The 13,992-nt window shown below is 39.5% G+C and overlaps 1 protein-coding gene across 3 annotated transcripts in view; it reads right to left on the reverse strand.

Moving 5' to 3' along the window:
- trpm3 (transient receptor potential cation channel subfamily M member 3) overlaps positions 1-13,992 on the reverse strand; it is a 450,655-nt gene that overhangs the window by 106,648 nt on the left and 330,015 nt on the right. For all 3 annotated transcript variants that reach the window (XM_062971987.1, XM_062971988.1, XM_062971989.1), the window contains exon 8: positions 3,463-3,586. In XM_062971987.1, the coding sequence (XP_062828057.1) occupies positions 3,463-3,586 (124 nt within the window). The remainder of the gene's footprint in view (positions 1-3,462; positions 3,587-13,992) is intronic.

Genomic DNA, 13,992 nt, shown 5'->3' on the forward strand with positions numbered 1-13,992 from the left:
CTTTATCACACTAGCTCATTGTCCTGCAGCAATGATGGTATTTAAGCCAATGAGAATATATCACACCTTTTCTCCAATAGTGCTATGGTAGTGCTTCGATGAGACACATTCCTCCTATCAGTCTCCTACACTATTTCACTGCACCCTGCCATGTTATCCATGTTTGCCTTATGTAGTGCTTGCTCACCATTGAATTTTTCTTTTTTTATGCCACAATTGCAAAATTGTACGGTTTTGGAAAAGAATTGTACTATCAGATTTGCCTAATTGCAGCATACTGCTGATCCCCTTCCCTCAGGCAGTAAAATTTTGACTTTACAGCAAAACAATTTTTAAAAGATACAATAATTCCCAGGGAACAGAGTAAAGCAACATGACTTCACCCTGCTTAGAGACAGAGAAGAGAACCAGTCCCATTCATACCACATGATTCCTGGAATAGCTGTATGGTAGTGGAATAAAATGGTCACATCAGAAACTAGAGTTGAATAGCAGCAATATTGGAGCCATTGAAAAGTTCTTCTTGCCAATGAAAAGAGGAGATCTAATAAAGATGGAAATGTAATGCAGCAATGGGAGGGTCATGATGTCCTAGGATAAGGAGCTAACCAAGTGCAACCAGGCAAGAAACCTGTTACGTCAAGCAAATGTCAAGCAAGTAATTTGCGATGATTTGAAGTTCAGGGTTTTTAATCTCACTTACAACAATTGCTTAATAGTATTGCGGTATTGTGGTGGTGCAGTGGGTTAAACTGCTGAGCTCCTGAATTTGCTGACCAAAAGATCAGCGGTTTGAATCTGGGGAGCAGAGTGAGCTCCTGCTGTCAGCTCCAGCTTCTGCCAATCTAGCAGTTCGAAAACATGCAAATGTGAGTAAATAGGTACCACTCTGGCGAGAAGGTAACAACACTCCATGCAGTCATGCCGCCCACATGACCTTGGAGGTGTCTACGGACAATGCTGGCTCTTCGGCTTAGAAATGAGCACCAACCCCCAGAGTTGGACACGACTAGACTTAACGTCAGGGGAAAACCTTTACGTTTACCTAATATATTTCTTATAGTCAGTGGTTGGTTTGAAGGAATCATTGAAAGCTGATGGCTGTTAGAAATGGCAGCTCCCCCCCTCCCCCCGGTATTGGCACTTATGTATCATTTTATGAGCCCATACCAATTAATTTTGTAACGGACCTTTTCAAAGGACTGGATAAAAAGAAATTAAGCATCTAATCATCTTAAATTGACTCTAATATTGCAGAAGGTTATTGGGACTTACTAACTAATGGTGGCTTTGGTGACTCAAATTGTATCCTGCTGCCTTTCTTACCATTTCAGCTTTCATCATGAGTACGTTATATAATCAGCAACCTTTCATATACTGCAGCTCCCCAAGTTAATTATGGTAGCTTTCTCTTACTGACTGTCATCCCATAAAAGAAATGCTGCAACAGCCTAAAAACTTATCAATGCTGAAATATTCTTAAAAGGCATTTACTTTAGACTTTTGCTTTTACCTTTCAACTTTTGTTCACTATAAGAACAAATTGGTTGAATTAATTATGATGCCTGTATGAAAGTATTGTTTAAAGTGCTAGCCACATTTATTGTGGCAGTGGCTGTATATTCTCTGGTACATCTTCGTTTATCTTCTTTGTGTTGTACAGAACATTATTGTACACCTGTTGCTGTTAAATAAATCTTACTTGCTTATTTAACAAACAAACAAAACATGCAAATTAAACTTTCACCCTGGGTTGGACTACAGGAGTCTCTGGGTTAAATTATCACACAATGCTGGCTATAAAAATGCCACCTTTTATGGTCACAAATACCATTTCCATGCCTTCTGCCATGTTGTTCCCTGTAATAAAAAATGTCACACTCCCTGTCAGGTCACCCCTCAATATCTTTTTGACCGATCAGAAGAATTTCCTGAAACACTTTCAGGTTTATCTTACCTGTCACCTCCACTGTCACTTGGCCTGTCTCTCATTATCAATCCCTAAGTAGACAGACACTGATAGAAATGGACATGTCACAACAGCATGACTGATAAATAGGATTTTCAAGAGCTTCCATTTTAATGCTCTTTTCTTGTTAATTTAAACTGCACTTGGAAATTCAAATAAGAGATATATAATATGATGGATATTTTTATGATGTGCTATTGGTGTAGTAATCTGAACATTGCACTATGATTCAGGAGACTAGGGTTTAATTCCTTGTTCAACCATGGAAACCTACAGCGTGACCTTAGGTGTGAATGAATACACATTCTAAGACTCACAAAAGATTAGGATCATCTTAAGTTGAAAATGACTTGAAGGCACACAACAGCAACATGATTGCATTGTTAGTTTAATTCAGAAAGAGAAAGTCTTTCAGTAAAAGGAGCTGAAAAAAAGAGTACGAAAGTTTAAGACAAAGTAAGCCAAGCTAAGCTGAGCTTGAAGTTTTGCTCTAACTAGAAGCATCAAGGCCAGATTTCAATGGCTGATCAAGGGTTTGAACCCTGGTCTCCAGACTTGTTGTCCCAAACTGAAACCACCACATTCCCTGCTAATTTTTGTCTTTGATGAAAGTGGTGCCATTCTATGAAATCTTGGGAGGTATCAAATTGCTTTAATTATGTATTGTGTCTCATCAGGAAGAACAGACAATGTTCTAGCCCTGAGTTGATTTCAGCAATGTGAACATTTCATAATGAAGGAGTAAACAATTGGAATTTAAAAAATCTATTGCTACATATAAACATATCGTTGCTCTGGAAAGTGAGCAGAGGGGCAGAAATTTTCAGAGCTGCTTAGACATATAGAAATTATTAAACTCTTTGGAAAATGCCTCTCTGGATTGTGAGTCCAGCATAGACATAACATTTTTAATAGTCATTTTCTCCACTTGTGGATGGATTTCCTGTCGCTTCTATGGTTTGTTCTAGTCATAGATTACACTATGTAACAAAATCTGTTCCTGGTTTGAAAGTGTTATTCTAATTATACGGTACTTACTTTGAAAGTAGCTGTTATACTCGAGAAACTTTGTTTTTATAGCTTCCACAAACTATGTTGAATTGGTTGAGACATGATGCGATACTCATTGAAAAAATATAATGAAATGTACTGCAGGATGCCCCACAAAAACAAAGTTTTCCGATTTAATAAACTTTCCCCATACTTAGTGTTATCACTATATTGGCACTAATACTAAATTAGGGCAAGCCTTACTGGCATTGGCTAAAACTGGTCTGCAAGCTCATTTCAGACCTATATTTCCAATTATTAATTTGCGTCAATCTAAGTAAGTTTGAGGCATGGATTGTGTGAGGCAGACTCAAGGAACAACATCTGGAAAGGAGGAAGAGGAGAGAATATGTGAGGCAAACTGAGGTCACAATACTACTTATGCACCAGAGCAATACAGCATTGGCCCATTAGTTTCATGTCTAGTGAATATTTTTGCATACCAGTTCCTTCTTCTTCATGCACTCCATGAGGATTATGAAGAGATGCTGTGCCTGAGTCCTGGTGTAGGTGAAAGTCTTCTGGATTGTGACAAGCAATTGATCCCTCAGTGATTCATTGATAAGCCTGAAATGCAAAGTGAAAAAGGTTTAAAGAAACTAGGATCACAAAATCAACCAATCCCCATGTACCTGTAGTCTGTTTTGAAACAATGTTCAGACATGAGATATTCTAAACATTTTGCCATATGAAAAAGATATACAAAGATCTGTGAGCAACACAGGTAAAATAAATACATGTTTTTTTTTACCTTGCATAATATATTATTTAATGTTTATTTCTTTGCTTGATTTAATCTGTTCCTACAGTTGTGGGAAGGGAGGAGGGGGAGGTAAAGACATCAGTGCATACCTAACAATGGGTTACTAATGGGAATTATTTTCACTAATAATTCTGGAGATCATTGTTTTGGCCTATTCCCAGGATCCTGCAGTCAGTGTGATCAATGACCTCACTTGGTTGTTTATGGGATTATAGGACACCCCTACTCCAATATATAAATCACCCAAGTTCTCTGAGACTCTATTATCAAATATGGTCCATGTCCCTTTCCCATCAAAGTCAATTTCAGAAAATTGCAAGTTGGTCTGTTAGAGAAACAAAAGGCAAGGATTTCTCCAGGACTAAAATGCTGTCCTTGAAAAAACGAGATCCTGTTTCACAGAGAATTGGTGTTAAATTTCAGCATTATCGCTTGCAAGCATACTGACTACTAGGGGTTTCTCAATTAATTTAGCCTGCAGTTGACAATGTATTTTTCACAACACTTCTATGTGCTGAGCACCAACTCCTAGAGGCAGGTAATTAGGATGAATGGAGGGGTTCATTTATTGTGGAGACACTGCAGCTTATAAGTATTTGATTTTAATTGGCAGGCTTGCTAATGCTTTTAACAATTAATTAGTTACCCCATCCATCCCTAAAAAGTTAATTAAACCAATGCAGAAATTATTTTCAGACAGTGCGTTTTTCTGATGTTGTCACATTTTTAGAAACTTTAAAAATATCTTGCTTGCAGTGGCAGTAATTTAACTTGCATAAGATTTTTATAGACCATCTCATATGTGTAGAAATTTATAAATCAAATGTTAAAAGCAGCAGAATCACACTATCTCCTCAAGCACAACACCAAAGCAGCAAAATGAAACCAGTTTCAAGCACGATTTTAAATATCTAGTTTTTAAATAATAATAATAATGTTCTTCACATGACACGCAACACATGGGAGCAAGTAGAGAGCAAGCACCATTCGCCAGTGAGTTCCAATGGAAGGGCACCATAACAAAGAAAGTTATCTCAATGGTTGTTGCACCAATTATGGCCTCATCACACAGGGCTTTCTCCCCATCCTAGGATGCTGCTGAGATACAGCCAGGATGCAGCCCGATGGAGCCCATCACATAACATAGGGCTACTTCCAGTGGGGCTCCATCCTGGTGGCCTGTTTAGAGGCTGCCCTGACAACATGGGTGTCTACTCCTGTTATCATTCAAGAAGCTGGGGACAGTGCGAGATGAAGTGGGGGGCAAATGCGAAATGCCACGTGATGGTAAGGGGGCAATGTGTGGTGCTCCTCGATGGTTTTCTCCACTGCCCCACAGATTCCCCTGCATTATCACAGGATGTCTACGCCCTACATCGCTGGAGAAATTATACTGCTTAGCCAGTATTGCACCACCTGAGATCCGCCAGGAAGTAGCCGCCTGTAATGAAAGGACCAAGGCATTGACATCTCCAGCCCATCCTCTGTTTGGATATCAGCCAGCAAGCCAATGCCTTAAATCAAGAAATAACTTCCCAAGAACTACAAAGATACTTGCAGGGACACTTCAGCAAGCGAGAATCCAAAAGTGGCAGGTTAAAACCCAGAACCTCAATCAGTGGCTGATAACAGATGAAAAACTCTCCCCTGGGCACACAAAAGATTGGGTGACTTGTGTTGCCAGGTGAGGGTATAGCAGCGGAATCAGTAGCATCCAGTTAACACCATGTGCAAAGAAACCCAGACCAGGCAGAGGAATTGAAATGAACAAAGGAAACTTTACTCTTGCTTGTAGAGTTGAAATACAAAACAGTTCTGCAATCATACAATGTCCATGTAGTTGCATAAGATCAATAACTAATCAATCAGCATCAATATATACAGCATAGCATATTCAAAACAGCTACTTGACCGTAGCTAGAGAGAGCCTGACTTTCCTGTCCTCTCTCTTGAAGTCCAGATTCCCAACTGACAAACTCCAACTGTCAAACCAGCCATCTGCCATCAAACTCGATACATTGTTTGAGGCGTGGCTTGCCTCTGCAAAAGAGCTGAGCTCCCTTTTTGCAGAGTTCTTTTTGCAAACCAACTTTTGCAAGGATTTCGTCCAAGGGATTTCTCTTACACATACATATACACATTAGCAAGTTGGCGTAATAACTTGGAAGGTGCTGAATAGACTGCGCTCTGGTAACATGAGATGCAGAGCTAATTTTAAGAAATGGGGCCACAAAGTGGAGTCCACGACATGTGAGCATGGAGAAGACCAAATCACAGACCAGTTACTACAATGCAGTCTGAGCCCTGTCACATGCACAATGGAGGACCTTCTTACAGGGACACCAGAGGCACTTGAAGTAGCCAGCTTCTGGTCAAAGGAAATTTAGTATAATGCCAATAATGTTTTTCTATACATTATAACTGTATTCTCAATTCACTTCTGACACAATGAATAAATAAAGTTTTGGTGCTGATGTGGCCTATGTGATAAACGATCTTCTTAGATTGCCAACTTAAAACAGCATCATGCAACAAGGACTTTAAACCAATCCAATAAGCCTTTATTGGCATATATAAAAAGACAGTGTAAAATGCAGAATGTATTATACAATAGAATACTTCATGTTTGTCATACATTCAATTTGCAGACTTCATTCAGAAACCTTGTCACTGTGAAGCAACAGTTAAAATCTTGGGAATTTAAAAGCACAATTACTTTGTCTGGCTCTGTCTGGTATTTCATAAAATCTATAGCTTGCAGTAGCAAACTTGACCTTAGTTCCTGGTAGAGTGGGTAGTGGAGAAGAATATGTGGGATGGAGTTTAGCTGTCCTGAGCTGCATGGACAGAGCCTCTTGTTGCTTGGAAGGCCATTGAGTCTCTCACTATGAAGCAGGGATGGCATAATATTGAATCTAGCCAGCAAATAGGCTGTCCTGTACATGCGGTTAGTGAGCAATATAATAGGTTGGGTTTCCCTGTGTGAATGGAATTGCCATGTCTGTTGGTGAACAAGATTTAATGGCCAAGCTCTGAAGTTATTGGTGGTCCATTTCTAGTAGCCTCTCTTTAATGAGGGTAAAAGTCTCAGTGAAAGTTAGCATATTGAAGTAGTCACTATCATAGCCCAGTTTCTTGATCTTTGCTAGGACTGTTGTGCACCATTTTGAGCGCTGGAGTTCACTGAAGGTGAGTTGGGTCAATGAGTTACTGGAGCTGTGGAAATGGATATGTAACCAAAATTTTATGTTTGTTAACCAAATAGTGGCCTCTATCGAGCATTGGTCAAATTCTAAACATAAAGCTGCATATGGAACGCAGTTTGGCACGCCAAATAGTTTATGCAGAAATTTTGAATGAAATGATCTAATGGCACTGTTATTTGGGATTAGCCAAATAGGGGCTCCATAGAGTATTTGTGCTCTCACCTTTGCTTGGAAGACTTGCAGGGCTGGGGGAATATATTGGTTGCCCCTGGAGTGGTAGAACCTCCTGATGGCACTGGTATTTGATTGGGCCCGGGCTAGTGTGTATTTTAAATGAGTGGACCATGACAAGTTGTTGCTAAACCAAAGCCTTAGGTATTTGATTTTTTTTTACTTGCTCAATGTAGTTGCTCTTTACCTTCCAGACTTGCTTTTTGTTGTTTTTCCCAAAAACCAAGATCTTGGTTTTGTCATAGTTCACCTGGAGGTCATTTGTCTCACAGAAGTCAACAAAACTATGCAGGAGTCTTTTTAATCCCATGTGAGAGAGGGAATGTAGGGCTGCATTGTCTGCAAACAACAAGAGAGAGACATGCTTTGGGCCAATCTTGAGGGTATGCCTGTCCACTTGGGCCAGGGCTATAGGGAGATTGTGCAGGAAGATGTTAAATAGTAAGGGGCTAGTACGCACCCCGATTTGACTCACTTTTTGACCTGGATCGGTTTTGACAGGAATCCCCTGTGATCTTTTACCTGGCATAAGTTTTGGTTGTGCAGTTGCTTAATCAGAAAAAGAAGTATTGGGTCAATGTTGAGGACTGCTAGTTTCCTCCAAAGCTTTTCTCTGTTCACAGAGTCAAATGCCCCCTTAAGATCCAAGAAGCCCACACTTACGTTAATTAGGGTTATTTTTGGAGTATTTGTTGGCTAAGTGGGCCAAAACATGAGCCCTTGGAAAATCCCACTTGCTCGGGGACAATTATGTGTTTTGTTTGACTTTAAACATGATGTCTCATATATGCCTGGTATAATGTTCCTAAGGTTTTTGATTTATCTAAAATTGTTATCATACAGATCACCAAATACATGTACCACCACATTATTGTGTGTCACATTGTGTTTGCCAAGCAAACACCCTGGTCTACCAACTTCAGACATTTCTTAATGATAACAATAACAATGATTACGCGTTGACAAAATGACATAACATCCTTTTCTAGCAGTCACAACATTTACATTTAAGCCAGATGTTTCATGGAATATGCTTTTCGTATGAGGACGTCCAGTGAAATTATTGAATAATTTTGAAAGGAATCCATTCAGAATTTGGAAGTCCACTTTGTTTTATTTATTCAAGAGTTTCAGTACATATTTACTGTTAAGAAACCTCACTTTTGAATGAAGAGTTTTCCTTTACAGAACAAAATGTTTAACAAAATATCCAATTTGGTTCCTGATTGCCAGGCAGTGGAATGACCAATCACCGGCACTACCCATTTATATGGCTCAGCACAGCAAAGCGATTCAGAAGGTATTATGTTGGATTTAACAATTTAGATAAACATGTATCCTTTGAAGTATGAAAGCTTTCATACTGTGATAGTTGTTTTCTCATCTAAAATACACATCGCATAAGTTTGTCAGATGCTTAAACGAATCACATTTTATAAAGGAAGCCAAGGTAATCAAATATGGAATATAATCCACTCAAGCTGTTAAAAAAGATTCTCATCCTGACAACTTCTCTGCCAGGTGTGTTTCTCCCTGTTTCCTAAAAAGAACTTGCAAACCATCACAAACACAATTTAACTCAAACTCTTCAAATATAGTCCTAACATTATATTTCATAAGGTAAATATTACAGTAATGTGGTGATGAGAAATCCATTAGCAAACCACCAGTCATTTTGGCAATCAAAAACTCTCTTCCGTGGCTTTCCAGTCAACAGGGGAGAGACAAGGGCCTATATTTCCACCCAGAACAGTATGTGGGGAAAGGGATAAGCATTTCCTTGTCTCTAGGAGCAATGCTGAAATAAAATATATTTCATTATCCTTATTTTTTTAAAGGATATGCAAGATAATAATTCCTGCAGCTCCAATCAGCATTAGCCAGTTAGCCAATGGTGATCGTTGATGGGAAATGTAATTCAGCAACTGGAAGGCCACATGGCCCCCAACTCTATAGTAACTTTTCTCTGATACAATGAAAATGGAACACAAATTGAGTTGCTGTGAGTTTTCCAGATTGTATGGCCATGTTCCAGAAGCATTCCCTCCTGACATTTCACCCACATCTATGGCAGGCAGGGCTGTAGCCAAGGGGGTGGGGTGTTAGGGGTTAAACATTTTCAGGTTTAAAACAAATTCATTGTTTACTCATGAATTTTAACAGAAGTCTATCAATGGAGCCGGATTTCTAAATTATTTTGTGTTATGGAACTTCATGATTCTTCATGATTTGCTAAGAAAAAGTCTCCCCCCGCCCCGAATTTTTTTTCTGGCTATGGCCCTGATGGCAGGCATCCTCAGAGATTGTGAGGTCTGTTGGAAACTAGGCAAGTGGGGTTTATATATCTGTGGAAGGTCCAGGATTGGAGAAAGAACTCTTGTCTGTTTGAGGTAAGTGTAAATTTGCCTCAAGGTGCACTTGGCCACCTTCATTAGCACTGAATAGCCTTTCGATAGATGTGGGCAAAACATCAGGAGAGAATGCTTCTGGAGCAAAACTCACAGCAAACCAGTGATTCTGGTCATGAAAGCCTTTGACAACACATGGAACACATATTGTTCCACCTTTCTTGCAAACACCTACAATTATTTGTAAACTGACCAAGAATTCATGTTGCCATTTCAAACTCTGTTCTCAGGATCATTGGGGTTCCTCGTAAGCTTAGCATTTTCATCGGCCATGAAACGATGAAACATGGCACACATGTTGACTGAAAGAAAGCTTGTCTACTAGTGTTAATCTCCCCTTGCTGCACACTGCCATAGGGGACTATTGAGGTCATCTGAGAACGCATTTGAGGACACACTATCAATTGCACATGGGGATTGCTGCATGCAACAGTCCTGTTCTGTGTCCTCGTACAGAATGCAGCTGTTCATCAGGAGACAATTGCAGGACATTTGTAAAACTACCAATTTAAAGCAGTGCCATGGTGGTAAATTTTGAAGGGCAGGTACTCATCAGGATAACCTCTAGAAATGTTCTCAAGGAGAATCTTAAAATGCAGGCAGATTTGTTAAGCCATCTCCTCCTCTCCCCTTTCTCTGTCTTCCTGCCCTTTTCTTTGTTTTACAAACACACAGCAGCAGCAGGACACAGCACAATACCCAATATCTGGTGACTCACTAGCATTGACTGACAATAATATAATAATGATCTGGAAAAAAGGAGTGTAGTGTACTGGTTGTTATATTGGACTTTGTTTGAGTTCAGGACAAAACTTGTTTAAATTGATGAAAAGTAAGTAATATCATTTCCACAGTAAAGTAATAGTTTGTCATCTTTTATATGTGAATAGCCCCCTGTGGAACAGTGGGTTAAACCACTGAGCTGCTGAATTTGCTGACCAAAAGGTTGGTGGTTTGAATCTGGGGAATGGGGGAGAGCTCCCTCTGTTAGCTCCAGCTTCTGCCAACCTAGCAGTTCGAAAACATGCAAATGTGAATAGATCAATAGGTATTGCTCTGGCGAAAAGGTAATGCACTCCATGCCGTCATGCCAGCCACATGACCTTGGAGATGTCTACAGACAATGCCGGCCACATTACCTTGGAGGAGTCTACGGACAACGCCGACTCTTCGGTTTAGAAATGGAGATGAGCATCAATCACCAGAATTGGACATGACTAGAGTTAATGTCAGGGGAAAACCTTTACCTTTACTAGGATGTCTCCTGATTCTTGATGGGTTAACACAGATTCATATCTTGGAAACAATGTGGTGAACGTTTTCTTTTGAATGTTCATGATCCAGAGAACGATATACTGTATACAGAATAATATCTAGATACGCACTCCCTCGACTCATCACCAACCAATAAATGTCCACATTCATGTGTGTGCATGTATTGCATGGTTGGTAGAGAGTTTCAAGCTTTGCAATGACTAAACATACAAACCACAATGCTCTAAATCCAATTTAAGACATTATAATTCACCAACAGGATGCCAGCTAAAGCAGCCTCGTTTTAATTGGGATTGGCACCTGACTGCACATCCACAATCTGCTACAGTTAAGCATCTGCAACTGGATCCAAGTGATGAAACATCTACTTGGTAAAGGGATTTTTCCCTCCACTCACAAATACAGGTTGTGATTAGTTTTGCACTCTTGGCAGAGGCATGGAAAAACAAAAAACAAACAAAACAAAACCCAAACACTATTCAGAGGCATAGAAAATATTTATGGAACATGTCTATCTATTTGAATTCAATGCTACTTTTAATCAAGTAAATGGAGTGTTAAAATATATTAGGCTGGAAAACTTCACTCCTGAGGGAAGCTCTGAAAGATAAGATTCTATAATATAGACAATTTAAAAATTAGAAGAGAAAATGTTACAAAATATCCGGAAGGCTGGAAAGCAGAGAAGACAGTAATGAAAAATGTGTTTCAAAAATATGAAATGTTCTTTAAGCACCACTGCATTTTAGTACATGGTGAGGAAGCTGGATGCGACAGCCTTGTTCTTCTGTTATGCAAATGGCTGCTTCTGGATGTTTTTTTGGTCCTTCTTGATGTTGAATTGGCCACTTGAATTGGTCTTTTGCCTCAAAGGCCACTTTAAAAATTATGCCCCTTGTCTGATTGGGTTTTTCATATGCTAATTTACAATGTTCAGAAGAGAAGATATCATGCTTGAATCTAACCTGTGTTGGGGTTTGGGGAATTTTTTTTGATGATTTGGGCCTCTTATGGTGCAACAATTAAACTGTCACTCAAGTTGTATTGGTAATAAGCAACTTTGCCGATCTGCTTGCTTTTATTTAGACAAATGCCATAAGGTCTCATATGCATTTACTTCCAAAGAATATGACCCATAAAGACACCCTAGGACTTGTGTTGCTTGGTGAAGGGACACATGTAAAACAAATTGTGATATGCTACCAAAATAAGAAACAGAGACATCTATAATCCAGTGGTCTTCAGACGTTTTCTTCTACCACTTCTATCATGCAAGTCTATTGGCCTATTTGGGTAGTGCTTATGGAAGCTGTAGTTCATAACATCTAGTCTCTCTTTTGTGCAAGATGCTCAGGGAGATAACTGAGGTACATTTTGAAGATATATGACATTTCAGTGATAAATCATGTTCCCTTAAAGAGTTAAATAGGATTTTTCAAAGCAATATTCATTGTGTAATTCTATATTGAATCTAAGGTCATGCCAGGTAATTTATTTTGCTCTATCTTTCCCCTTTGATTAATTGGAGGTTCCTGTTAATAAAATTGCATTGGATGGAGAGGGAGAGATAGCTGCTTTCCTGTAAGCAGGTCATTTGCATAATCTGTTATGTGTCTTGTCACTTAGTTTTTAGCCTTTATGAAATACAGTCAGTTTGTAATGTGATGTTTCTAAGCCACTGGCAAGACATGGTATTTTTCAGTGCCATTTCTTGATGGTGCAGTACAGCAGAAATAATTGTAACCAGAATAGAAGGGGAAAATAACCTGTGCTATTCAAAAAAGATAAAACATGCTTAACAAATGCACAATGGTTTTAAATCACTGGACAGGAGACCCAGGGGGGCGTCAGTACCCCACAAAGAAGATCATTGCAAGGGGGAGATGCACAGAACCATTGGCAAAAGAAAGAGCAGCTACAGGAAGATTGCTTCCCTTATCCTGGCAGAAGGAGCACTTATCCAAATGCCAATTACACTGGGACTTCTGGCAAGGATTTTTCTGGCTTCTGTCATCAGACAGGAGACAGAAAAAATGCATTCTGCATTTGCTTTCTTCTCTCCTTTCTTCAGACTCTACATTTCCAGCCTATGAAATGCAGAGATATTCATTGAATGCATTTATCCAGTCTGGCTGAGTCTTCTAAAACCTTGCTGCAATTGTAGAGCAGGCTGTATGTCCTACTCATTGCTGATTCAATTTATGGTATTTATGTGGGAAACAGGTAGTAGTTCTGGATGATGGCATGGTGGGCATGATTATGTATGTGTTAAGAAGTGCTACCACTGTAGAAAAGCTTTTATAATGACCAATCTCTACTTTGTAACTGAACTGGGCAATTTATTTACTGCTGCATGCAGCATGAAACTTCAATCTCTCTTACATCTAATCTCAAGAGTTTAAGAGATTTATGGCCCCTTTATTGGCTGCATGGGTATATATCTGATATAATGTGAAGACTACAATATAATACTAAAATAAGAGGTAAATGATTTGATTCCTGGGAAGAAAACATACTAAACTAAATCTCAGGAACCCCTGGTGGTGCAGCGGATTAAACCGCTGAGCTGCTGAACTTGCTGACTGAAAGGTTGTCGGTTTGAATCTGGGGAGCGGAGTGAGCTCCCATTGTTAGCCCCAGCTTTTGCCAACTTAGCAGTTTGAAAACATGCAAATGTGAGTAGATCAATAGGTACGGGAAGGCAACGGCATTCCATGCAGTCATGCTGGCCACATGACTTAGGAGGTGTCTACAGACAACGCCAGCTCTTTGGCTTAGAAATGGAGATGAGCACCAACTCCCAGAGTCAGACACGACTAGACTTAATGTCAGGGGAAACCTTTACCTTTACCTAAATCTCAGAAAGTAAAGAGTCATACATAAATTCCTTGTAACAAAGAAATATTTACTGCATTTTCATGTTATGCAAGATGTGAAACACCTTTCCACCTAATAATGGTATTAACACTTCTTTCATTTCTCCATGCCCATATGTAGCATCCCACTCTTCCAGGATTTTTCAAGATCCCCATGTTTTTATCACAATGGCCAGAATTCATGTAGGGACATATGCAAGTATTAGCCATGCTG

This window comes from Anolis carolinensis, chromosome 2 (assembly GCF_035594765.1).
Source record: "Anolis carolinensis isolate JA03-04 chromosome 2, rAnoCar3.1.pri, whole genome shotgun sequence".
In the NCBI taxonomy this organism is placed as follows: domain Eukaryota; kingdom Metazoa; phylum Chordata; class Lepidosauria; order Squamata; family Dactyloidae; genus Anolis; species Anolis carolinensis.